At 38.4% G+C, this 26,456-nt stretch overlaps 1 protein-coding gene across 4 annotated transcripts in view; it reads right to left on the bottom strand.

The window, feature by feature from the left end:
* Positions 1-26,456, bottom strand: part of LOC133568424 (dipeptidyl aminopeptidase-like protein 6) — a 287,193-nt gene that overhangs the window by 140,098 nt on the left and 120,639 nt on the right. The window contains exon 1 of one of the 4 annotated variants that reach the window (XM_061920340.1): positions 21,884-22,087. The exons of the other annotated variants lie outside the window; for them this stretch is intronic. Coding sequence (XP_061776324.1) covers positions 21,884-21,925 — 42 coding nt within the window. The 5' untranslated portion in view covers positions 21,926-22,087. Of the gene's footprint in view, positions 1-21,883; positions 22,088-26,456 lie in introns of those variants that run through there. 4 annotated transcript variants of the gene reach the window in all.

The raw sequence follows: 26,456 nt of genomic DNA, 5'->3' as shown, positions 1-26,456 counted from the left end.
CTTGTAAGTGCTCTGTGATTGTGCGCTGCCGAACATACTCCTCTGGTCGTAAAACCAGCAATGTCGCGACGTGACGACGCGCCGTCATGGGCGTTTAAAAACAGGAGGGGGGACCGGTACGTTTTAGAGGTGGTATAATACCGAACATGAATTACTAGTATCGCAGTACAATACTAGTACCGGTATACCGTACAACTAAGGCTGGGCGATATATCGAGTATATTCGATATATCGAGCAGTTGTCTCTCTGTGCGATGTAGAAAATGACTATATCGTGATATTTTAATATACATTCTCACGCAGTTGCATTTAGCTGCGGGCATTACACTACAAACTCTTCTCACTCCTTCTTGTCCCTCACAGTGACATAAAACAAGCGCACTTTCTAAAATACGTCACAAACTGTCGCGCGTGCAACATCATATGCCCCTCGCGGAGCAGAGAGGTAGCGACATGGATAACATTAGATGTGGCAGATGGTGTAAGCGCGGCGGTGCGAGTGGTAATACGAGAAAGAGAAGGTGCAAATCTGGTAACAAATGGAAGAAGAATTAATTCCTAAGAAAAACAGCACAGGGTGCATCGTCTGGTGGTGGTTTGGCTTCAAGCGGAAAGATGTTGAACGGGAAAGGGTAATATGTCAAGTATGCGGCAAAAGCGTTGCTACAAAAAGTAGCAGCACTATTAATTTGTAGCGTCATTTAAAAAGTCATCTGCTAGAGAATGAAGAGTGCCTGAAACTCTGCATGTCAACATCTCCGTTCGGTGCCACAGTCATAGAATGCCCAAGCAACCATTTCCACGTCAACATCCAATGAAAAAAATTGTCAACACCAAAACGAGGAAAAAAACCGCATGAACCTACCATATAACGAAGAATATACACTATTTGATTTCCTATTATGCAGCTCATTGTTATTTGACAGATTTTGAAATATCTTGTGTGACATCATGCACAAATGTGCACTAATAGCTTGTTTTAAAATGTCTCTGACAATCTTGCACTTTCTGTTTTGAAATGACATGAATGTTTGTGCCACTGCTTAAAAACTGTTCAATAAATACAGTTTCGGTCAATTGACTTAGTTGTGATTTCCCTTTCTGCATGAAAGTTTAAAATGAGCATATATTAATGCAGTATGAAGAAGAATGTTTTAATGTAGACACATAGAATCATCATACTGCTGTGATTATACGTATCAAGTGTTCATTCAGGGCTAAGGCAAAATATCGAGATATATATCGTATATCGCCATATTGCCTAAAAATATCGAGATATTAATAAAAGGCCATATCGCCCAGCCCTACGTACAAGCCTACCCACAAGTCACATTGTACACAGGAAGTTGCGTCATTTCGGATCCTGGGAAAGCCAAAAAATAAGTTCACTAATAGTTTCTTACAATTTTTTGTTTAATTCCTTATATTTTGTTTATTTTTTGTAAAACCTTGTAAAGTGCCTAGGGCCGATAAGCTTTTGTCATAAAAGGCAATGTGGCTGTATTGCTAAATCTATGGTATAAAAAATAACTCACTCCTGTTACTCAAATGAGTCATCTGGGATTGGAAAGCTTGTACAAAAATGAAGTAGAGTTGCCTGAAATGGAATAATACACATTTTGAGTCGTTCAATATGTGCATTTTCAGATTTAGAGTAAAAACATTGACAGAAGTTAAGTTTATTAGGGTTTGGTTGTCACAATCTAATTTACAGTGGAACAGAGGAACCCAAGGATGCAGATAGAATTGAGAGTAAATAGTTCTTTACTTCACAAAAGGTAAGTAAATCACAAAAATGATCCGAAAACTTGAATGTAATAAAAGGCGATGGTGCGAAAAAGGAGAACACAAAAAGCACCGTGGTAAAAAGAACTAAAGCTAAACTACAAACTAACTAAATCCAGGGTCGAAGTTGCAAGACGTGGAAACTACAAGGTACATACCAAGCTGGATGGCACAGGAAATAGTCAAGAAGGTATTGGGCAAAAATACAAGGAGTCTAGGAGTCTTCATCCGAACACAACCAAAGGAGTGGAATTGCCGAGTGCCATCCAGCTATCGAGGAGCTGCTTAAATACTGTTGGGAAGTATTTAAGCAGAAATACAGCCCACAGGGAAACCCAGGAACTCTAGGAAGAACACAACAAAAAGAGCCAGGTCTGCTGCACCAACAAAGGCAAACTGAACACAAACCACAAGATGGCAGCGGGCGGTGACATTGGTATCGACAAGAACTTCCCAATACGATACATATCACGATAGAGTGCCAAAACAGTATTGGTGTTATACTGCGATATTTTACAAAGCTCACTGAAACATCTAAAACACAGCTTAAAAGACAGGTTTTATATTACATACACAACATGACAGTAATAATTAATCGGACAAAGTGATTTAAAAAACTTTGTAATTCAAGTGATCCACTTCTATTTCTTACATTTGTGCAAAAAGTGACTCTGTTACGCTGCCGCATTGTTGCAGGAGACAGGAGATGGTGTGCAGGTAAGCAATGTAGGCTTGGAATAACCTACAATCGAATATTCAACTTCAAACCCTTGTTACATTGAATGAGTTTAAAGCTTCTGTGAAAGGATTGCAGTCTACCTTGTCTGTATGCACATGTGTGATGTGAGCAAGTTTTAATGTTGTAAATGTGATGTTTTATGTGTTGTTTACTGTTTTTATTCCAACCTTGCTGCTGCCTTCTTGGCCAGGTCTCCCTTGGAAAAGAGATCTTTGATCTCAATGGGATTTTACCTGGTTAAATAAAGGCTAATAACCAACGCGAAGGAATAGTGCAGCAGGGAAGTGCACAGGAAGCAAAAACAACTTGCATGACAAAGTAAGCAAAGCAATCACATATTACTAACCCCGCGATTCCCAAACTGCGGTACATCTACCAGTACACAGGCTCCATCTAGTGGTACGCCAAAGAATCACTTGATTAAAGTACAGTGTTTTATTTTCCCATATTCAAACATAGTGTTACTGTTCAAACTGTGTATTGTTACAACGGCCAAAAATAGGAAATATACTTGTTAAATAAAACCTCTACCTTGTGTTTAATGAATACTTAGGCCCACTACACTAATGTATTTTAATGTTAGTCATTATGGTGGTACTTGGAGAGCAAAGTTTTTTTGAGGTGGTACTTGGTAAAAAAAAAAAAAGTTTGAGAACCACTGCACTAACCATGACAAATCATAATGATCCAGCATTGAGAGGCAAGTGACACCGGACTATAACCCTCCTGATTAGTGATTAGAGACATTTAAGTCCACTGATCGCTAATCAAACGAACAAACAAACAACCCGGAGGTTTTAGTTATGTTATAGGTACTGAAGACCATATGAAGAAACGTCTATCTAAATTACAACATTTTAAACCAACACTATCGATTACGAATCTGGGCGTGACGTTTGACTTCTAGCGGACTTTTTTACCCCACATATTAAAAATAATACAAAAATAGTTTTTTATCATCTTAAGAAGAGAACCAGAGTCCACCCATTTCTCTCACAACCCACCACCAAGGTGCTGATTCATGCTATTAGTCCTTTAGTAATGCTCTGCTCTCTGATCTTCCCAAAAAGAACATCAGAAGTCTACAATCATTACAAAACTAAGCTGTACGCGTACTGACGAGGGACCCGAGGGCAGGAACACATTACACCAGTTTTAAAGTCACTGATTTAGCTTCCCGTCCGCCTCAGGGTGGATTTTAAAGTTCTGTTATTTGTTTTTAAATGTCTTAATGGCCTTGCAGTAATGTATCTGACCTGCTTTTACCGTATCAACCCTCATGGATCCTGAGGTCCTCCGGCCTTTCATCTTCACCAAACACTCCAAAAAATACTCACAGTGGGGCAGCATTTAGTCACTATGGTCTTCACCTGTGGAAAAGCCTGACAGAGAACTTCAAGTCTGCAGAGACTGTTGCTATTTAAAAAAAAATGTTTAAGAGAAACATTTTTAATATTTTTTTTTACTCAAACTTATCTTATTTTTTTATTATTTCTTATTGTTGCTGTGTTAATGTCAATTGTTGCTATTATTACTACTATTATTCACTCAGTATTATGTTTTTATTAATGTGTTATATACATTTTTTACATGTGTTTTATAATATTTCACACTATTTTTAGATGACGTTAATTTTAGTTATTCTCCAGTGTGGATGCCTCAAAGGTAGCGTTTTTTTCTTAATCCTCAGTGCCTTGCCATATTGTATTATTGTCAATAGTGCTGTGTGTGTGTGCGCATGACATTAAAGTGCATCCGGCAGTGGAAGCACCTCTATGGGGTCTTGGGGCACTAGGAGGTTAACCCCTTTACTACTGTTGCCCCAGGTGGCCCTTGGCAAAGGCCTAGTACCTGACTACCCCCTAGCTAGGGATACGGTGAAGACTTCAACGGCAGAGGAGGCGGACGACGGTAGTTTTAGGAACCACCACAACGGCCGCGATGGCGGGAAAAGGCTGCAGCACAATAGGGTCCCCAGTGGTCTTGGACTCCATGTCACTGGACCCTGACCAGAGTCTGTCAAGGATTGTGTGGTGACTGTCTGTGCACCAGTCACCCCGCGTTAAACTAAGTCACGCACACTCCTACCAGGAGGATCATCATACTCCGAGTGACCGCCGCTGATGATGACGATGTGTGTGTGTTTGAATGTGAATTTGTGTGTGTTTTCGTTCTTTCCTTAAAATACTTTGTGTTTCCATTTGCATGTATATGAAAACTGAGTACAGTTTGATCTGATTTGATTAATTAGGAGCATGTGGGATTGTAGCTGAGGTAGGCGCCAGCGCCCCCCACGACTCCAAAAGGGAATAAGCGGTAGAAACATGGATGGATGGATGGGGGAAACAGCTCTTCTATGAAGTGGGTGTGACAATAAGAGCGCTGGAAAGAAACAAACACAGTAAATAGCTGGGTTACAATCAGGTGACCAAGAGGCACATCTAGACAATTCTGGGTATCAGGCGATGGTCTAGAGCAGGGGTCTCAAACACGTGGCTTGCGGGCCAATTACGGCCAGCGAGACTTTATTTTGCGGCCCGCACCTTGATGTGAAAATGTATTGTTGGTCCGGCCCACAAGTTTTATATGAACGTCGCTTTTCAGCGTCAAACCTGTATGCCCTCGATTTTTCTGGGAGACTCCCAATTTTGTGACCCTCCAGGGGTAATCATTTTCCCGAATTACACCCAAAAAACAATATTAAAGGGGCACCGTGGAGGCACTGCCTTCACTGTCCTCTATAACCTGTACTAACAGCGTGCCAGCCCAGCCACATATTGTATTTGGCTCCTTTAGACGCAGAAAGCGACTGCAAGACATAGTTGATCAACAGCCACACAGGTCACACTGAGGGTGGCCGTATAAACAAGTCTAACACTGTTACAAATATGTGCCACACTGTGAACCCACACCAAACAAGAATGACAAACACGTAACAAAACATAAACACAACAGAACAAATACCCAGAATCCAATGCAGCCCTAACTCTTCCGGGCTACAATATACACCCCCGCCCCCTATTGTAGCCCGGAAGCGTTAGGGCTGCATTGGATTCTGGGTATTTGTTCTGTTGTGTTTATGTTATGTAACGGTGCGGATGTTCTCCCAAGATGTGTTTGTCAATTTTGTTTGGTGTGGGTTCACAGTGTGGCGCATATTTGTAACAGTGTTAAAGTTGTTTATACGGCCGCCCTCAGTGTGAACTGTGTGGCTGTTGATCAAGTATGCCTTGCAGTCACTTCCGTGGGTCTGCAGAAGCCTCGTACAACATGTGACTGGGCCGGCACACTGTTTGTATGGTGGAAAAGCGGACAAGACGCAGGTTGTAGAAGACGGTAAAGACAGTGCCATCACGGCACGCCCTTAATATAGTTGTACGGGTGAAAACCGTGAGAATGATTGCCCTGGGAGATTGTCGGGAGGGGCACTGATATTCGAGTGTTTCCCGGAAAGATTGCGAGAGTTGGCAAGTATGTTGCTAGGGCGGGAAAGCCATTCAAAGAAGGTGAATTCATTAAAAAGGGCATGTTAGATTTTTTTAACAAATCTTTTCTTGCGGCCCAGCCTCACCCAGTTTCTGCATCCAGTGGCCCCCAGGTAAATTGAGTTTGATACCCCTGGTCTAGAGCATAGGCATCTTATAAGTAGACGCAGCATTGGCTGCTGTGACGCGAGAAATTGGACCGCCATCTTGAAGTGGTGATGAAGAGCCGGCGAGCAGCCTAAACTGACAATTGACAGGTAGAAAACAAAGATGCTGGTGTTCAGCGTTTTCCTGCTCAAATGAGCGGACTGTTTAAAATAGGAATCGGAGGATTACTTTTCACAAGAAAGATTTAACATTAACGTAGTATTGGTTGTATTTTGTGAAAACAATATTACCACAGAGTTGAGAAGGAGCAAAGATCTTCAATAGTACTGAAATCGTAGCCGCTAGCAAACAAGAGTATGACCATAACGTAATTGCTTGTCAATAAAATGAATTACATTTAAACATGTTATACTTGAATAACATAAAGTTGAAATAAATTATGAAGATAAATATTATAAAAGCCAACAGGGGTAAAAGTTAGGACCACAGTGCAGATTTGGGCGCATTTTGAAAGGTTTAGAGGCAAATATATAGCGATCTTGAAAAAAATATTTAAAATGGGATGGAATGGATTTTTACACTCATAAAAAAATATAGTTTGACCCTTTATCATCAGCAAGACGTTACTGCTCGCTCAAACCTCAATTTACTTGACACTTACTGTATTTAGAGAAGAAAATATTAAAAGCGCATCTTGTTTTTACATCTGAGGCGTCCATAAATTAATATTAATTTGTGAAAAACAGAGTTGGACTTATTTGTGCATCGCTAAGTAATAAATTTGATTGACATAATGAGCACAGTGCTGCTGCGATCATGGCATTAATGAGAAAAATGATATGTTTGTTTGCAGTTGAATTCCAGTGAAAATTTTTTGTGTCATCTACAATTCATGTCTGTAGTTGTTTTTATGGTGTGAAGTTCATATTTTGTCTCATTATTTATCTGTATATGTCTGTTGTTCAGCAACGTCTGCTAGCTATATCAAGATTAGATATACGCCGTTGAGCCTACCAGAAATCTATTCATCCACTTTATTAATATTATTATGGATATTTTCTTGATGCTAACAATTATTACCAAAGAAGCTCTAATGTGGTCACCCGTGTCGAATGTAGCACTTGGCTTTCTTTCACAACAACAACTAAGCTTTTAATTTCTGTTAAGAAAACCGAGAAAGAAAATTCGGTAGATTGGACCAATAATCACAATATTTATTACTAGGACTTAACATGACGTTAGTTTATTTGTACAACCAGGTTTTCGTCGTTATATTTAGGCATTGCAACCACAAAAAAACACAAACTCTCTTGTGCTTTTCTTACATTTAGCTTAGCTCTCAAAAACTAATAATATAGCAGAGAAAAAACTGAAAGTTTCTCAAACAAATCAAATGTTCAAACAAACATTTTACAAAATGATCACTGCAGACATGCAGGTTTCGGTTGTATTCCACAAGATAATGAAAGTAAAATTTTTAAGAGCCATTTCCTTCGAAACACTTTAGTTTTTTCCCTGACTTTGTTACCTTTATGAACCACTTACTTCAGAACTCTATAAAAGCTATTTTCTATCTCTCTATTTGAACGACAGGAACACCCAAGAACACAACAGCAATACGCCGTTTTCTGATCAAAATCTACACTCACTTGTTTTAATGCTACGCTAACGCTGCTTCACCATCTTGTGAATTAAGTACCAAAGAGGAATAGCGGATATGAAGTCATATGCCACTCAGCTATAAGGAAACAAGATTTGATTGATTGATTGATTGACTGATTGATTGATTGAAACTTTAATTAGTAGATTGCACAGTGCAGTACATATTCCGTACAATTGACCACTAAATGGGAACACTCGAATAAGGTTTTCAACTTGTTTAAGTCGGGGTCGAGGTTAATCAATTCATGGTACAAATATATACTATCAGCATTATACAGTCATCACACAATAAAATTAAATGTGAAATGAATTATATTTATATAGCGCTTTTTCTCTAGTGACTCAAAGCGCTTTACATAGCGAAACCCAATATCTAAGTTACATTTAAACTAGTGAGGGTGGCACTGGGAGCAGGTGGGTAAAGTGTCTTGCCCAAGGACACAACGGCAGTGACAAGGATGGCGGAATCCGGGAACGAACCTGCAACCCTCAAATTGCTGGCACAGCCGCTCTACCAACCGAGCTATACTGCCCAAGTTAATCATCAGAATATATATATTGAATTATTTACAAACCCCGTTTCCATATGAGTTGGGAAATTGTGTAAATGGTAAATAAAAACAGAATACAATGATTTGAAAATTATTTTCAACCCATATTCAATTGAATGCACTACAAAGACAAGATATTTGATGTTCAAACTCATAAACTTTATTTTTTTTTTTGCAAATAAAAATGAAATTAGAATTTCATGGCTGCAACATGTGCCAAAGTAGTTGGGAAAGGGTATGTTCACCACTGTGTTACATCACCTTTTCTTTCAACAACACTCAATAAACGTTTGGGAACTGAGGAAAATAATTGTTGAAGGTTTGAAAGTGGAATTCTTTCCCATTCTTGTTTTATGCAGAGCTTCAATCGTTCAACAGTCCGGGGTCTCCGCTGTCGTAATTTAAGGTTCATAATGTGCCACACATTTTCGATGGGAGACAGGTCTGGACTGCAGGCGGGCCAGGAAAGTACCCACACTCTTTTTTTTACAAAGCCACGCTGTTGTAACACACACTGAATGTGGCTTGGCATTGTCTTGCTGAAATAAGCAGGGGCGTCCATGAAAAAGACAGCGCTTAGATGACAGTATATGTTGTTCCAAAACCTGTATGTACCTTTCAGCATTAATGGTGCCTTCACAGATGTGTAAGTTACCCATGCCTTGGGCAATAATGCACCCCCATACCATCACTGATGCTGCCTTTTGAACTTTGCATCGATAACAGTCTGGATGGTTCGCTTCCCCTTTGGTCCGAATGAAACGATGTCGAATATTTCCAAAAATAATTTGAAATGTGAAGTTGACGGCGTTTCTGGATGTTGTTGATAAATTGCTTTCGCTTTGCATAGTAGAGCTTTAACTTGCACTTACAGACGTAGCGATGAACTGTATTTAGTGACAGTGGTTGTCTGAAGTGTTCCTGAGCCTATGTGGTGATATCCTTTAGAGATTGATGTCGGTTTTTGATACAGTGCCGTCTGAGAGATCAAAGGTCAGGGTCATTCAATGTTGGTTTCCGGCCATGCCGCTTACGTGAAGTGATTTCTACAGCTTCTCCGAACCCTTTGATGATATTATGGACGGTAGATGTTGAAATCCCCAAATTTCTAGCAATTGCACTTTGAGAAACGTTTTTCTTAAACTGAACATTTTGTGGGAAGCTGTTTTTATACCCAATCATGGCACCCACCTGTTCCCAATTAGCCTGCACACCTGTGGTATTTTCCAAATAAGTGTTTGATGAGCATTCCTCTACTTTATCAGTATTTATTCCCACCTTTCCCAACTTTTTTGTCACGTGTTGCTGGCATCAAATTCTAAAGTGAATGATTATTTGCACACACAAAAAATGTTGATCGGTTTTAACATCAAATATGTTGTCTTTGTGGCATATTCAACTGAATATGGGTTGAAAAGGACAAGCAAATCATTGTATTCCGTTTGTATTTACATCTAACACAATTTCCCAACTCATATGGAAACGGGGTTTGTACATTATTTACAATCTGGGGGGTTAGGTTTGGTTGAAATCAGTACTTCAGTCATCAACAATTGCATAGTCAGAGAAATGGACATTGAGACAGTGTAGGTCTGACGGGGTAGGATGTTTTAGCGATGAAGTTAGACCTGCGTGATAGGTCATGACATTGTTGCCAAATAATGTAAAACAATACCTCTATTTCTTAACTGTTCGACCACCACTAACCCCCAAACTCCTTGAGTTAGAATTGTCCCAAAATGTTACTAAAAATAACAATACTAATTTGATATATATATATACATATATATATATATATATATATATATACATACACGTACATATTTTATATATATACACATACATGTTTTATATATATATATATATATACACACATATATATATATATACATACATACATAGTATATATATATATATATATATATATATACACACACATTATATATATATGTATATATATATATATATATACATATATACACATACATATATATGTATATATATATGTATGTGTATATATATATATATATATACACACATACATATATATGTATATATATATATGTATGTTTATATATATATATATATATACACATACATATATATACACATACATATATATATATATATATATATATATATATATATATATATATATATATATACATACACACATATATACATATATATATATATATAAATGTATATTGTTTCACATCTCTAAAGTCTATTTTGAAATAATTCCATCATGCAAATGGCACCAATTTAGTGGAATGGACCATATATTGATGTATTTGCAATAAACAAATGTTGACTTTATGTGATTATTGTTTATATTTTGTTATGTTATGTCCATTTTTTACTGACACTGCTTTTATTTTTTTGCCATTACTTTTACATTTGAATGTCCTGGTTTGCACACTCAATTTTCTTTTTAGGTTTCTTTTTTTGCCCACTTTCAACTTTCAACCTACATTTTGTCTTTCCTGACTTACAAATCTTGTTACAAAGATGGATACTTGTGTTCAACAATACCAAAGCATCCACAACAATCCATCCATTTTTCTACCCCTTTTCCCTCTCGGGGTTACGGGGTGGAGCCTATCCATTTGCATACATAATTTTGCTGATTTGTTCTGTGTTATTGTCTCTCTCTGTCTTGTCCCCACTATTTTTTCCCGACCCTTTCTTTTCTATACACTCCTGCTCAAACAATATATTTAAATATATTTAAACATTTAATAAAATCAAATACAAATAAGGCAACAAGAGAAATATCATACACTTCTCCTTTTTAAAGTGAATCTCCAGCGCAGATATGGACATCTAAATCAACAATATGATTTGCATCAGTGGCTGGACAGGACCTATTTAAAAAACAAACAAACAAACAAAACAATGCCGTGTAAAAACCTTAAGGTTCAAGCATTTTGACATGAGCTGGTACTCATTTTTGGATGCCTCTGTTCGCAGGGTTTTGCAGTCTGGCTACATTGTGACATCACAAAAAGGTGGATGTTCTTATTCGGACATTAAGTCAAGCTCTCACCCTCTGAAAAAAAGTAAAATTAAGTTACATTTTCATCTGATCATGATGGCATGTGCATAACACTGACATGAGCCATGCAGTGACAAACATGCTGCTATTGGCAAATGCTTTTCTGCAGGTCTGAATCAATTGGAGAGTGTGCAGGTGTACTTACTACTTAATGTTGTGACCAAGTGAAACTATATCATGTTTATAAAAGTTTATTTTCCACCTTGTCTGGAAAAAAAAATAGCGGTGACAACTTCAAGATATATATTATATATTCAAACTAGGGCTGTCCTTAGAGTACATTAAACATATGTTTCTTATTGCAATTGTGTCCTTAAATAAAATAGTGAACTTATACAACTTGTCTTCTAGTAGTAAGCAAACAAAGCTGTCTAATTAGTCTGCTGACATATGCAGTAACATATTGTGTCATTTACTGTATGATTCTATTATTTTGTCAACAAGGTGTCAGGACTGTGACTTGGATTTGTTTTGCTTCTTCGATGCAGAGGGAATTTGGGACGAGCCAGGCGTGAATTCAGGTACATGATTGATTTATTAAACCCTAAATAAAAAAATAAGGAAACAAAGGGCACTCACAAGGAGGTACTAATACTAGACTACAAAATACAAACATGAAACAAAAACACTTGCTCGATGGCATGAATAATGAACAATAAACAAAACTAGCACAATGGCTTGAATAATAAAAGAACTTACTTGGCGTGGACAAAACCGAATAGCATGGCATGAAGGTAGGAGCAGCATGTAGCAAGCAGTACAGCATAAGCAGGAAGTAGAATGCAAAGTTCCCAGGCCGGGGAACAGAAAAGAAATGACTTAAATAGTGGCTATGGTGATGAAGAAACAGGTGTGGGGCTGAGGGCAGGGGCGTGACTTGGTGGAAACTAATGCGTAATTATGGAAACCAAAAACAAACCAGGAAGTGCAAAACGTGAAACAAGAGTCCAAAAAACAAAACATAACATGATCAAACATAAAACGGATTTACAGGCATGACACAAGGATTATTACTCCACTTGTTCATTTAGTGTTAATACATCAAAATGTTCTATCTACACTTCTGTTAAAATGTAATAATCACTTATTCTTTTGTTGTTTGATACTTGACATTAATATTGGATGATACCACAAATTTAGGTGTCGATCTGATACCAAGTAGTTACAGGATCATACATTGGTCATATTCAAAGTCTTCACGTGTCCAGGAATGTATTTCCTGACTTTATAAACATAATATGAATTTTAAAAAAAGGAAAAAAGATTTTGTGATGATAAAAAATATCGATGTAATCATCATAGGTCCATTTTCATGACAATGTATACGCAGGGTGTGTAACATAATATATTTGGGTATCAGCACTCCAAAATAACTTCAAATCAGCTCTTAGTCAGCACAATTCTTTAAAAAAAAAACCATCTCTCATCAGTTCATTCTATTAAAGTTAATTTGCAAAGGCATCATTCTGTGCACATTAAAGCAGAGTAAAGTGCAGTATAGGCTGGACAGGAGTTTGACAATGAAGCGCAACAGAAGGAAAATAAAGTCAATGAGGAGGCAATAAAGTTGTTCATTAAGAGTAGCACTCTGACATCTGGTGCATGTTTTAAAAGATAGACAAGCCGCATGAGTCAGCATGCATTTACAGCACATCAACCCAGCTGCTCAAAGGGCCCTTAAAATGCAACACAAAATATATTCAAATACCGTATTTTGGCAGGTTATTATGGCGCTCTGCACAGAAACGCTATTGAACACAGAATTAATAGCAATGTGCGCAAGAGTGAGCTGAAAGAATTTGATAATTAATTAAATTCAAGGATGAAGATCATTAATAATTCAGTAGTATTCTATTCTTCTTAAAGCACAAGGGAGCAGGGAGACGATGCGAAGGGGAGTGATTAAAGGCAAATGAGAAAGGAAGTGAACGAGTGGCGCTTCATTCACGAGGGATCGAAAAGGTATTCATCGTCAAACTACTCCACGTCTCCAAGGACACCCACGGCGAACAGAAAGCTTCCAATCTAGCGCAACTTTAATTACTCCTGCTAGCTCTTGTTATAAGCATTTAACACACACAAACTCACACGTACACTCATACATATATACAAAGTGCCCCAAACACTAACCGGCAGAGCCGGCCGGGCATGACACATATATATACAAAATATATTAAAAAATACATATACTTACATATACATACATATATATATACACATACATATATATACAAAATATATTAAAAAATACATATACTTACATATACATACAAACATATATGTCTACATATACTTACACACTGTATATATATATACATACATACACACACACATATTAAATATATATAAAACCCAAAACCAGTGAAGTTGACACCTTGTGTAAATGGTAAATAAAAACAGAAAACAATGATTTGCAAATCCATCCATCCATCCATCCATTTTCTACCGCTTATTCCCTTTCGGGGTCGCGGGGGGCGCTGGCGCCTATCTCAGCTAATCCTTTTCAACTTATATTCAATTGAATAACTGCAAAGACAAGATATTTAATGTCCGAACTGAGAAACTTAATTTTTGCGAATAATCATTAATTTAGAATTTAATGGCAGCAACACATTACAAAAACGTTGGCACGGGGGAATTTTTACCACTGTGTTACATGGCCTTTTCTTTTAACAACACTCAGTAAACGTTTGGGAACTGAGGAGATCAATTTTTGAAGCTTTTCAGGTGGAATTCTTTCCCGTTCTTGCTTGATGTACTGATTAAGTTGTTCAACAGTCAGGTGTCTCCGTTGTCGTATTTGACACTTCATAATGCGCCACTCATTTTCAATGGGAGACAGGTCTGAACTATAGGCAGGCAAGTCTAGTACCCACACCCTTTTACTATAAAGCCACGCTGTTGTAACATGTGGCTTGGCATTGTCTTGCTGAAATAAGCAGGGGCGTCTATGATAATGTTGCTTGGATGGCAACATATGTTGCTCCAAAACCTGTATGGACCTTTCAGCATTAATGGTGCCTTCACAGGTGTGTAAGTTACCCATACCTTGGGCACTAATACACCCCCATACCATCACAGATGATGGCTTTTGAACTTTGTGCCTATAACAATCCGGATGGTACTTTTCCTCTTTGGTCTGGAGGACACGACGTCCACAGCTTCCAAAAAAAAAAAACTGGAATGTGGACTCGTCAGACCACAGAACACTTTTTCACTTTGCATCTGTCCATCTTAGATGAGCTTGGGCCCAGCAAGGCCGGTGGTGTTTCAGGATGTTGTTGATAAATGGCTTTGGCTTTGCATAGTAGAGTTTTAACTTGCACTTACAGATGTAGCGACGGATTGTAGTTACTGACAGTGGTTTTCTGAGGTGTTTCTGAGCCCATGTGGTGATATCCTTTACACACTGATGTTGGTACAACCTGAGGGATCGAATGTCACGGCCTTGCCGTTTAAGTCAGTGATTTCTCCAGATTCTCTTAACCTTTTGATGATATTACGGACAGCAGATGGTAAAATCCCTAAATTCCTTGCCATAGCTCGTTATGCAATGTTGTTCTTAAACTGTTGGACAATTTGCTCACGCATTTGTTCACAAAGTGGTGACCCGTGTCTCATCCTTGTTTGTGAATGACCGAGCATTTCATGGAAGCTGCTTTCATACCCAATCATGGCACCTTAATCGTGGCACTTTCACAAGAAAGGATGGGGCGAGGTACACCCCTTTGTCCAAAACTGTGTGAGCAAATAGTCAAACAGTTTAAGAACAACTTTTCTCAAAGTGCAATTGCAAGACATTTAGGGAATTCAACATCTACAGTCCATGATATCATCAAAAGGTTCAGAGAATCTGGAGAAATCACTCCATGTAGGAGGCATGGCCGGAAACCAACATTGAATGACTGTGACCTTTGATCCCTTCAGACGGCACTGTATCAAAAACCGACATCAATCTCTAAAGAATATCACCACATGGGCTCAGGAACACTTCAGAAAACCACAGTCACAAAATACAGTTGGTCGCTACATCTGTAAGTGCAAGTTAAAGCTCTACTATGCAAAGCGAAAGCCATTTATCAACAACATCCAGAAACGCCGCCGGCTTCTCTGGGCCCCAGATCATATAAGATGGACTGATGCAAAGTGGAAAAGTGTTCTGTGGTCTGACAAGTCCATATTTTAAATTGTTTTTGGAAATATTGGACATTGTGTCATAGGGAACAAAGGCGAAGCGAACCATCCAGACTGTTATCGACGCAAAGCTCAAAAGCCAGCATCTGTGATGGTATGGGGGTGCATTAGTGCCCAAGGCATGGGTAACTTACACATCTGTGAAGGCAGCATTAAAGCTGAAAGGTACATACAGGTTTTGGAACAACATATGCTGCCATCTAAGCGCCGTCTTTTTCATGGACGCCCCTGCTTATTTCAGCAAGACAATGCCAAGCCACATTCAGTACGTGTTAAGACAGCGTGGCTTTGTAAAAAAAGAGTGCGGGTACTTTCATAGCCTGCCTGCAGTCCAGACCAGTCTCCCATCGAAAATGTGTGGCGCATTATTAAGTGTAAAATACTACAGCGGTGAACCCGGACTGTTGAACGACTATATAAAACAAGAATGGGAAATAATTCCACTTTTAAAAGCTTCAACAATTAGTTTCCTCAGTTCCCAAACATTTATTGAGTGTTGTTAAAAGAAAAGGTGATGTAACACAGTGGTGAACATGCCCTTTCTCAACTACTTTGGCACATGTTGCAGCCATGAAATTCTAAGTTAGTTATTTTTAGCAAAAAAAAATAAAGTTTGAGTTTGAACATCAAATATCTTGTCTTTGTAGTGCTTTCAACTGAATATGGGTTGAAAAGGATTTGCAAATCATTGTATTCTGTTTATATTTAAGTCTAACACAATTTCCCAACTCACATGGAAACAGGGTTTTTAATTTAACACAGATATTACCAATTTGAAAAGGAATCCTGTGTACACATCTGAGAACATAGTCCAGCACACGAATATAAACATTCTTATCAGCAGAAGTGACCTGGTGCATGTGGCAGTGATATAGACTGGACTGTGCTATCTGCCTGGTGCGCTGTCAGCGCTCAATCAGAGCCTCGCAGGAGATGCGGAAGCAGTTTTGGAAGCCATGTGTCAAAGTCGGACGTCAAACCTAATGCATATTTCATGCTTCAAGTATCAGCTGCTACATCAGGATCAGCTGTAGTGACATTCCTCAACTTTGGCAGTCTTTTTTGCCACTAGTGCCAGTTTTATTTAAACATGTTGCAGGCATCAAAGTCCACATCAGCTAATATTTGCAAAAAATAACAAAGTTTATCAGTTCGAACATGTAGTATCTTGTCGTTGCAGTCTATTTAATTGAATATAGGTTGAACAGGGTTTGCAAATCATTGTATTCTGTTTTTATTTAAGAGTTACACAACGTGCCAACTTCACTGGTTTTGGGGTTTATACATTGAGTCTTAGATTGCTAAAAATGCCAGGAGTTAATCGACAATCAATACATCACAAAATACTGGTTTCTTTTTGAGGAAGTTAGTGTCTTGTTGTGCATTTGTATCACTGCTATTTTCACCATCATTTGTATTCAGAAAAAATACTTGTCCTTGCTTTTAAATTTCATGTTTTTGTAAAAAGCTAAATAGAATCACAGTTATAGTATAAATACTAATTTCTGAATGAAGTAGCCCTCTTTACTGTTAGCACATGCCTAAAAAAATCTTAAAATGAATTTAGAAGCCGATGGGCACTAAATAGGCGTTCGCTTCATGATGCAATAAATCGACTGATCGTTAAGATAGTCGATGATTAGTCCACTATCAAAATAGTCGTTAGTTGCAGTGTTTAATGTTTAAACAGTTTGACCCAGGAATGGTTTAATTAAAATAATGTGATTGCCTGTGGTAGATTAGCAGATTAATTAAAATTACGTATTTAAAAAGTGGTTTTGGCGCACCAGCATCCAGCTTGTGGCGCTCCTAGCAGTGAAGGAGATGCATTGGCATACGCCTAATGAGTGCAGAGAACGAGGAAATGAGCAAATGTTCCACAAACCGGGTCCATGCGTAGCTTCCAGGAAAATGATGGAAGAGAAATTGAGGATTTAAATGTGCACAGACGCTAGTCTGGAGGATGCGGTGCCTGCACAAATTGAAACTTTTAATTAAAAATGTGAAAAAAAATCAAGGTTTTGTTGTATAAAGAATTCAAGTGGGCTGTGTGAATGACACTTCAGGATCAATATAAACTTGGGCTGTCAAAATAAATTAGTTGACTCATGTGAATTATCACAACAAATATCACATTAACCATGAACCCACTTGGATTTGACCGTACAAGCTCTTTTACCTTACCTGGCAAAATTCATTTAAAAATAAAGCCTGAAAGAACTTTAGATAAAACGGCTACCAAGTTTTTTTTTTTGCAAATAAATGACACACATTGAACTAAAACATTTAAAAACAATCCCAGATGAAAATCTAACAAAATAAAGTTACATTTGTGTACAAATATTGGGGTGTTTTTTTTTAAAGCACATTTTAATAGCCGTATTTTTTGGACCACCAGGCTTTGCATAATAGGGCAAAACAAAACGCCAGATAATATGTCTCCTAATAACTGCCATTTTGGGGTCATTATACACATCATAATAACACTCGTATGTTGAAGCACAGTATGTCTGACTACAATCCATCAAACAGAGCGGCTTTGTAGTTTACCAAAGTCGTACTGAAACATTTTAACAGGTGTAATGTTCTATATTTTCAATGGAACAAAGTTTTGGTGTTGCTTGCTTACAGGTACTTGCTTCCGTCATTTATTGAACAAGCGTCAGTCAACCTGCAGTCTACACGTATCTATATCTCGCTCACACTTTTCAATACACTGTGTACCAAATAAAATTGCTTTGAGGTCGCTAAGCACAACCACAATTAATAAGTACATAAGGCGCACCGAAGGCGCATTGTCGATTTTAAGTGCACCTGTTAGTCCAAAAAATACGGTATGCAAGCAAGTAATCACCTGTTATTAATAATGACTTTCCAAATTCCATAATGTCTGGTCAGAATGCCGCGCGAACGCCTCCCTGGGGAGGTGTGTAGGGCACGCCCGACAGGTAGGAGACCAGTGTCTCCCAGCTGGCCTGGGAATGCCTCGGGATCCCCCGGGAAGAGCTGGACAAAGGAGCTGCTGCCCCCTGACCCGACTTCGGATAAGCCAGGGGTCGGCAACCAAAAACGTTGAAAGAGCCATATTGGACCAAAAATACAAACAACTAATCTGTCTGGAGCTGCAAAAAATGAAAAGACGTATATAAGTCTTATAATGAAGGCAACACTTGACGTAAGTGTTTATATTAGCTATAAAAACCTATAATCAAAATGACTATGTTTCATAGACTGAAGCAAATCTTTGTTGACAGAAATGTTGAAATGTAATATTTATTCTACCCATTTTTACAACATTAGAAACCATTATTAATCAGAGGCTACTCAGAAAGTGAGATAACTCCTGGAAATTACTGGCTTTTATTTACCAAAGGTATAGATATGTGTGTCCAACTAAAAAGAAATGTCTTCTTTTAATGGATTTATTACAATCATTGGCAAGCTATTTAATGTTTGCTGTGGTCTGGAACAACATGGCCCACAAACAACTATCTTAAATGTAACTAATATTAAATACAGATAATGTGTCATGAGACATCCAAAATTTGTTATATACAAAGAAGATTAAAGTAAAGAAAAATAAATAAGCTCAAATATACCTACAAATGAGACATAATGATGCAATATGTACATACACCTAGCCTTACTAGCATGTTAGCTTGCAGTCATGCACTGACCAAATATGCCTGATTAGCACTCCAATAAGTCAATAACATCAACAAAGCGCACTTTTGTACATTCACGCACAGCATAAAACGTTTGGTGGACAAAATGAGACAAAGAAGGAGCGGAAGATTTTACATGTAAACAAACTGTTGCGTCATAGTCCACACTACGGTGGGTTCAAGAACCACTGAAATTAGAAGGGCAAAACGATGTTTACCAAATACTCTCATCAGTGAAGCATACACACAAACATATTAAACAGTGAGCTTTCTCACAATTGGGAAAGTTTGTGTCATGTTTGTCCTCCAACAAAAAACATCCATCCATCCATCCATCCATTTTCTACCACTTATTCCCTTTGGGGTCGCGGGGGGCGCTGGTGCATATCTCAGCTACAATCGGGCGGAAGGCTTGGTACACCGTGGACAAGTTGTCATCGCAGGGCCAACACAGATAGACAGAAAACATTCACACACTAGGGCCAATTAAGTGTTGCCAATCAACCTATCCCCAGGTGCATGTCTTTGGAGGTGGGAGGAAGCTGGAGTACCCGGAGGGAACCCACGCAGTCACGGGGAGAACATGCAAACTCCACACAGAAAGATCCCGAGCCCGGGATTGAACCCAGGACTACTCAGGACATTTGTATTGTGAGACAGACACACCAACCCAGGGGTGTCAAACGTACAGCCCGTGGGGCCTGATTAGGCCTGCGAACAGGTTTTATCCGGCCCGCGGGATGAGTTTGCCAAGTATAAAAATTAGCCGAAATTTTTGAATGAAAGAAATTGCTGTTCTAAATGTGTCCACAAGATGTCGCAATAGCAATTCTTTGTATCTTTGTAGAGGATGCTACATATGTAAAAAAATATATATAAACCACAGGTTAGTGCACCAGTCGAGGAAAATGAGCAAACTACATAAAAAACATCCTGTAATTTGATTTTGATATTATTTTTTTTCATCTTGTTGGATTGAAAATTAACACCAATGATTTGACTGATGAACATTATCACATCATTTATTCAGACGGATAAAGATAGAATACTTTTAACCGCAACATGTAAGTGTAAAAAAAAAACCCCAACAACATAATGATTTGTATATTTCCAGAATGTGATTGTTTTATTTTTAAACAAAGGAAACATTCTGAAGTTGTCTTTATTTTTAAGTTATATTGCCGTGATTTCACCAGTCCGGCCCACTTGGGAGTCAATTTTTCTCCATGTGGCCCCTGTGTCAGGCTTTCCCCTGACAGTTTGTCCATGTTTTAGTTTTTTCCTCTGCATTTGTCTGTTTCCTCTGTGTTTAGTATCTCCTGTCTTTAGTTCCTGTCTAGTGCTCTTATTTTGTTAGCTTCCTGTCTTGTTCCCTGAGTGCTGTGTTCCTTCTCAGCTGCAGCTGATTGGCACCTGGCCACACCTGTTGCCAATCAGCCCGCTCCTATATGTACCTGCTTTGTGTTGTGTCAGTTGCTGGATCATTGTAATGTCATTTGTATTGTCATTCGGACCTGTATCGTCGTTGCCACATATCACTCTTATCGTGCTACCTGTCGTGGCCTTTTTTTACAGCTACTACCTGTCATGCTACATTTTGTCCTGGTTGTCGTAGCGGTAAGCTGTTTCTGTTGGCATTAGTTATTTCCAGTTTTTCTGTTTGCTATCCACTAGCTTACATGCTAAAGTTCCTTTTTGTTTTCTAGCTTCCAGTGCTAGCTCCCTTAGTTTGTTATTCCGCCCACGTGCGTGCTTTTTGTCTGTTCTTGTTTAGTTTTAATTAAATCATGGTTTCATATTCCATGCCTGCCTCAGTCTCTGCATCTTGGGGTTCATCAACAACTAATTCTGACACCCTGATCTTAATTGAGTTTGACACCCCTGCACTAACCCCTCTACCACCATGCGGCCCAACTAAAAACATACTAAAAAAAAAAAAATATTTTCCCCATCTTTTTCCATTTTCAATCCTTTTTTAAAAACGATCCAAGGAGCCACTAGGGCGGCGATAACAAGCCGCCCTAGAAGATGCATGGATGGATGATTAATGACATTTTTAAAAATCATTTCACAGCTCTGTTAGGTAAAAAGTGGAATTGAAGTGGATATGTTGGCACTCTTCAGCTCCATCACTGTGTGGTAGTGGTGACTCATTAAATATGCATTCAGCTAAAAAAGCTCACAAAGCATGTTGGGATTGCTGAGGCACTCTGTGCATTATGGTGCAGACGCTGCTTAACCACAGTCTAGGAAGAAAAATGCATTAAGGTATTTCTCCGACGAACCCACGTCCTTTTTTTTTTTTCAGCCGTGCAAGTCAAGTGAGGTAACGAGCAACATCTTTTTTTTTAATTCATGCGCACAGCAGACAAGTTGAGTGGAAAATGGCTGCCATAAACTGTAATGACATATTTATCACACGGAGCAATGTTGACGGTAAAGTTCCCAAGCAAGTTAGAGCGCAAGAACCTGATTTGAAGACTCCATTCGGCAGCAACTGAGTGCGTTTTACAGCACCACTATTTGAAAACTCAATGATAATAATCACGCCGTGGTGACACTTCCTTCAAAGTGTCACTCAAAAGCTCCGGAACACACACGGAAAAAAGACAAATATGAGAGATTTAACCACTCACCTTCCAGATTCTCTCCACCCGGGACAACTTTCGCGTGTTCATCTTGACGGAGCAAGCGATGCTGAATAACGACTCGGTTGTAAAAAGATACACCTCAGCCCTGAGTGGAAATAATCCCTGTCATAGTGCAGCTATAAATCCACAACAGAGAGAGCTACTCGAATATCAACACCTAAACTGCCGCCCAAGTTGCATGGGAAGCCCTGGAGGAGACGGACTAATCTGACACACAACCTCTCCAAGGGGGAGGAGGATGAAGGCGAAGAGCTCTGCCCCCAAACAACAATCAGCACTTACCTGCACCATTAGCCAACATCTCCACGTTCCGCAAACATCAGCACTAAACGCCGCTGTACGCTGCTTTTTTACTTGTTACTGTCCTCGCAGGAGCGATCGGGCCCTTAAACAATATCTTTCTTGTTGGCTGGGGAGCAGTGTTTAAAAGTGCTGTCCCTACACCTTGCAAGCCACCATCAGCTGGAGTTGGTCAGTGAATGCAACACTTAGAGAGGAGTCACATTCTATTAGGCTCAAACGTGACCGCGCTGATGGATGATGTTCGCCATGACAGGCGTCCGTCACTTGTCAATTATTCAAATAAACGGCCCCCGGTTAAAACAACAACTAATCACTCAGAGAGCAAAAAAAGAAGATCCGGAAATGAAGGCTACGACATCAAGTCACAGCTTGTCAAATACTAAGTTCTCTCTTAGGTTCTTGGATTGTATATTTTTTCCTGTTCAGCACTTTTAGTTTTCCGTGAACTTTTTAACATTCTTCTGTTCTGAGCGCTGGCTCCTTCACCTGTCCCCGGTTGACTATCAGGATGCTTCTTATAGATCATTTTGCTTTGCAGTTCATACCAGTGTTTGCTCTTTGTGTACTTCCCAGCTGATCATCTTAACTTTTTTTTCTGTATTAGCTGCTTTTCCCCCATTTAGAATGGTTCCTTTTTTGCACTTGCCTGGCATTTCTGCACCCTGGGGTCCAGACCGACAACGCCACACTGTAAAGCTATATCCGTGACATTAATCCAATGACATTGAAAGCACCACCAGAAAAACGACATAATTTCATCATAAATTAAGAAAGAGATATCAGACTTACTCATCTGCACACGCTTTCTACAGGGCACCAAATATATCAGGTTTGGACTTTTCAGATTCTCCCAGCAGATTTTTCACCTATCTTCTAAATCTTACTCACAGACAGTATAGATCAAGTTGAGGGTTGGGCAATATGGCCTATATATACACACACACACACATATATATATATATATATATATATATATATATATATATATATATATATATATATATATATATATATATATATATATATATATATATATATATAGTATAAAGCTCTATGGAGATTTTTTAATTTTCCAGCATGATCTGGCACCTGCCCACAGTGCCAAAACCAGCAGTAACTGGTGTACTGACCATGGCATTACTGTACTCGATTGGCCTGCCAACTCTCCTGACCTAAACCCCATAGAGAATTTGTGGGGTATTGTGAAGAAGAAACTGAAAGACACCAGACCCAATAATGCAAATGAGCTGAAGGCCGCTATTGAAGCATCCTGGGCATCCATAACACCTCAGCAATGCCACAGGCCGATTGCCTCCATGCCACGCCGCATTGATGCAGTAATCCATGCAAAAGGATTCCCAACCAAGAACTGAGGGCAATAATTCACATTTTCAAATATTTGATTTTGTTTTGCTGTTATAAATCTTATTTTTAAACTTGGTCTGAGAAAATATTCAAATTTTTTGAGATAGGATTTTTGAGTTTTCTTAAGCTGTATGCCATAATCAGCAATATTAAAATAATAAAAGGTTTGCAATATTTCACTTGATGTGTAATGAATCAAGAATATATGGCATTTTCATGTTTTAAGTTGCATTACGGAAAATAAAGGACTTTATCACAATATATATTTACACACATATATACACTTATATATATATATAAGTGTATATATGTGTGTAAATATATATGTATATATATATATATATATACACACACACATATATATATATGTATACATACACACATGTATACTCACATACATTTATACACACACACACACACATATATATATATATATATATATATATATATATATATATACATACATATATATATGTACAGACACACACATATATACATACATATATATGCACACATATTTTTATAGTCAAGGTTTCTGTGGTTAATCCGTTATACAGTGCTCAATACCGGGGTAGAGCGGAATATACTGTACATTAGGTCAGGAAAAAACACAGAGGCTATTGCATCCCTACAAGCCTGTTACTTTATCAAAATTATTAATGTACTTGCTTACTCTCTGCTAATATCTGATTACTTTCTGTTGCAACACGTTTCTTTACTCTTGTGACATCCAGTAACATTAATGCATGCATTTTTTTCTCCTTCTTAACACAGCTTATAAACAGCTGGGTCTGTCAGACAATAGGAAGACATACAGTAGGAAGGGGATTCATGAGGACCCATTCGTCAGGATTTAACTGAGACATGAAATGTGACAAATCGGGAATTCTCTTTATTAGCCGCCAGATGGCAGCGGAGCGTCAAATATCTTACAATGTGTTCCAACTTTGACCACAGAGTCAGTTGCTATGTAGAGTGCCATTTTCCATCATTTTCGTCAGACTGCATTGCAAATGGATTAACTTCCCCATCTCCCTCCCAGGTATGATCCACCCAGCAGTGGGGCCATTTAAATCCCTTCCCTACTATAGCAGTAGGATCAGTATTGTGCCAACTTAGCGACTCTTCACTATATTTGGAGAGTATTCAGACCCCTCTAGATACTGATAAATGTGTTCACATTCTCATCCGTCGGTAAGAAGCTTTCGGTTTGGTCCAGAGGTGTGACGAATTCCAATGCAGTACGCATTAAAAGTGAAAGACGGGAAAAGCTTTTTGCATCATGAATTTACTCAATCATCAAATACAAGCAGTCAGAAGCAACAAGTATCGCCATAGGAGCAAAGATCCAAACATGCAGCGCACCTCTTAAAGCCCGGTCAGTGTGCAGTCCCACTGCTGTCAACAGAGGGGTGTGGAAGTGGACAGAGCACCTCCACAAGCATGCATCCCACTCCTCAACTAGCGGGAGTCATGTTGCTAAGAAGGCAGAGCCTCAAAACACTCATCCATCTCTTGGTAAGACTTGTGCAGCTGAATTGTGAACACTGATGGCAAAAACGTGATAGCAAATAATCTTAAATTACAATACTGTATGTTTCTATAGTTTTTAAAGAAACGGTATGGCCAATTGTCCAACTTGTCAATGACATCATGGAGACCCACCACAAATATATTGCAGTCCTGTGTAAAACACTGTTCTGTGCAGAATGACCTCAAACTGTTTAAACAATGCATAATTCACATAAATATGTTCTATATAAATACTTATTGCAAATCTAATTTATTTATTTAAACAATAATTTAAAAAATCAGAAAATACTTTTTCCCATATTTGATGTAGGACATTTTTCAGGATGTTGAACTTGTTTCTGCAGTTTTGATTAATGGACACACAATTAATATGCACCCAAATTAATTAATGTCGTACAAATTCATTATTTGGGGTAAAAAAAAATTAATGATTTTTTTCCCAATTAGGTGTGCGACCTAAAACCACAAATATTAGCAGGGGAAGGTTGGAATATTTAAAGGTCACCATTGGGCTGGGCCGGGGCTCAGCAACCCACGGCTCTCGAGCTGCATGCAGCTCTTTAGTGCCGCCCTAGTGGCTTCCTGGAGCATTTTTAAAAAAGGATTGAAAATGGAAAAAGATGGGGAAAATGTTTTTGTTTTTAGAATGTTTTTTGTCTGAGGACAAACATGACACAAACCTTCCAAATTGTGAGAAAGACCACTGTTTAAAATGTTTGTGTGTATGCTTCGCTGATGAGAGTATTTGATGAACATCATTTTGTCCTACTATTTTCGGCGGTTTTTGAACTCACCATAGTGCAGACTGTGATGCAACGGTTTGTTTACTTGTAAAATCTTCCTCTCCTTCTTTGTCTCATTTTGTCCACCAAAAGTTTCCTGCTGTGCATGAATGTTATTAACTTGTTGGAGTGCTAATCATGCTATTTAGGCTAGCTGTATGTACATATTGCATCATTATGCCTCATTTGTAGGTATATTTGAGCTAATTTATTTTCCTTTAATTTTATCCTCTTTGTATATAATTTAGTTTTGCATGTCCCATGACACAATATCTGTATGTAATATTGGCTGCATTTCAGATAGCTGTGTGCCATGTTGTTCCAGACCACAGCAAACATTACCTAGCTTGCCAAAGATTGTAATAAATCTCTTAAAAGAAGACATCCTGCTGTTTCCTTTGACATGGACACACACATCTATACCTTTGGCCATTAAAAGCCAGTAATTTCCAGGAGTTATCTCACCTTCTGAGTAGCCTCTGATTTACTAATGGTTTCTAATGTTGTAAAAATGTGTAGAATAAATATAAAATTTCAACATTTCTGTCTATGAAGATTTACTTCAGCCTGCCACA

This window comes from Nerophis ophidion, linkage group LG14, assembly GCF_033978795.1.
Source record: "Nerophis ophidion isolate RoL-2023_Sa linkage group LG14, RoL_Noph_v1.0, whole genome shotgun sequence".
NCBI lineage: Eukaryota > Metazoa > Chordata > Actinopteri > Syngnathiformes > Syngnathidae > Nerophis > Nerophis ophidion.
The sequence above is the reverse complement of the archived record's forward strand: the minus strand, read 5'-3'. Positions and strand labels throughout refer to the sequence as shown.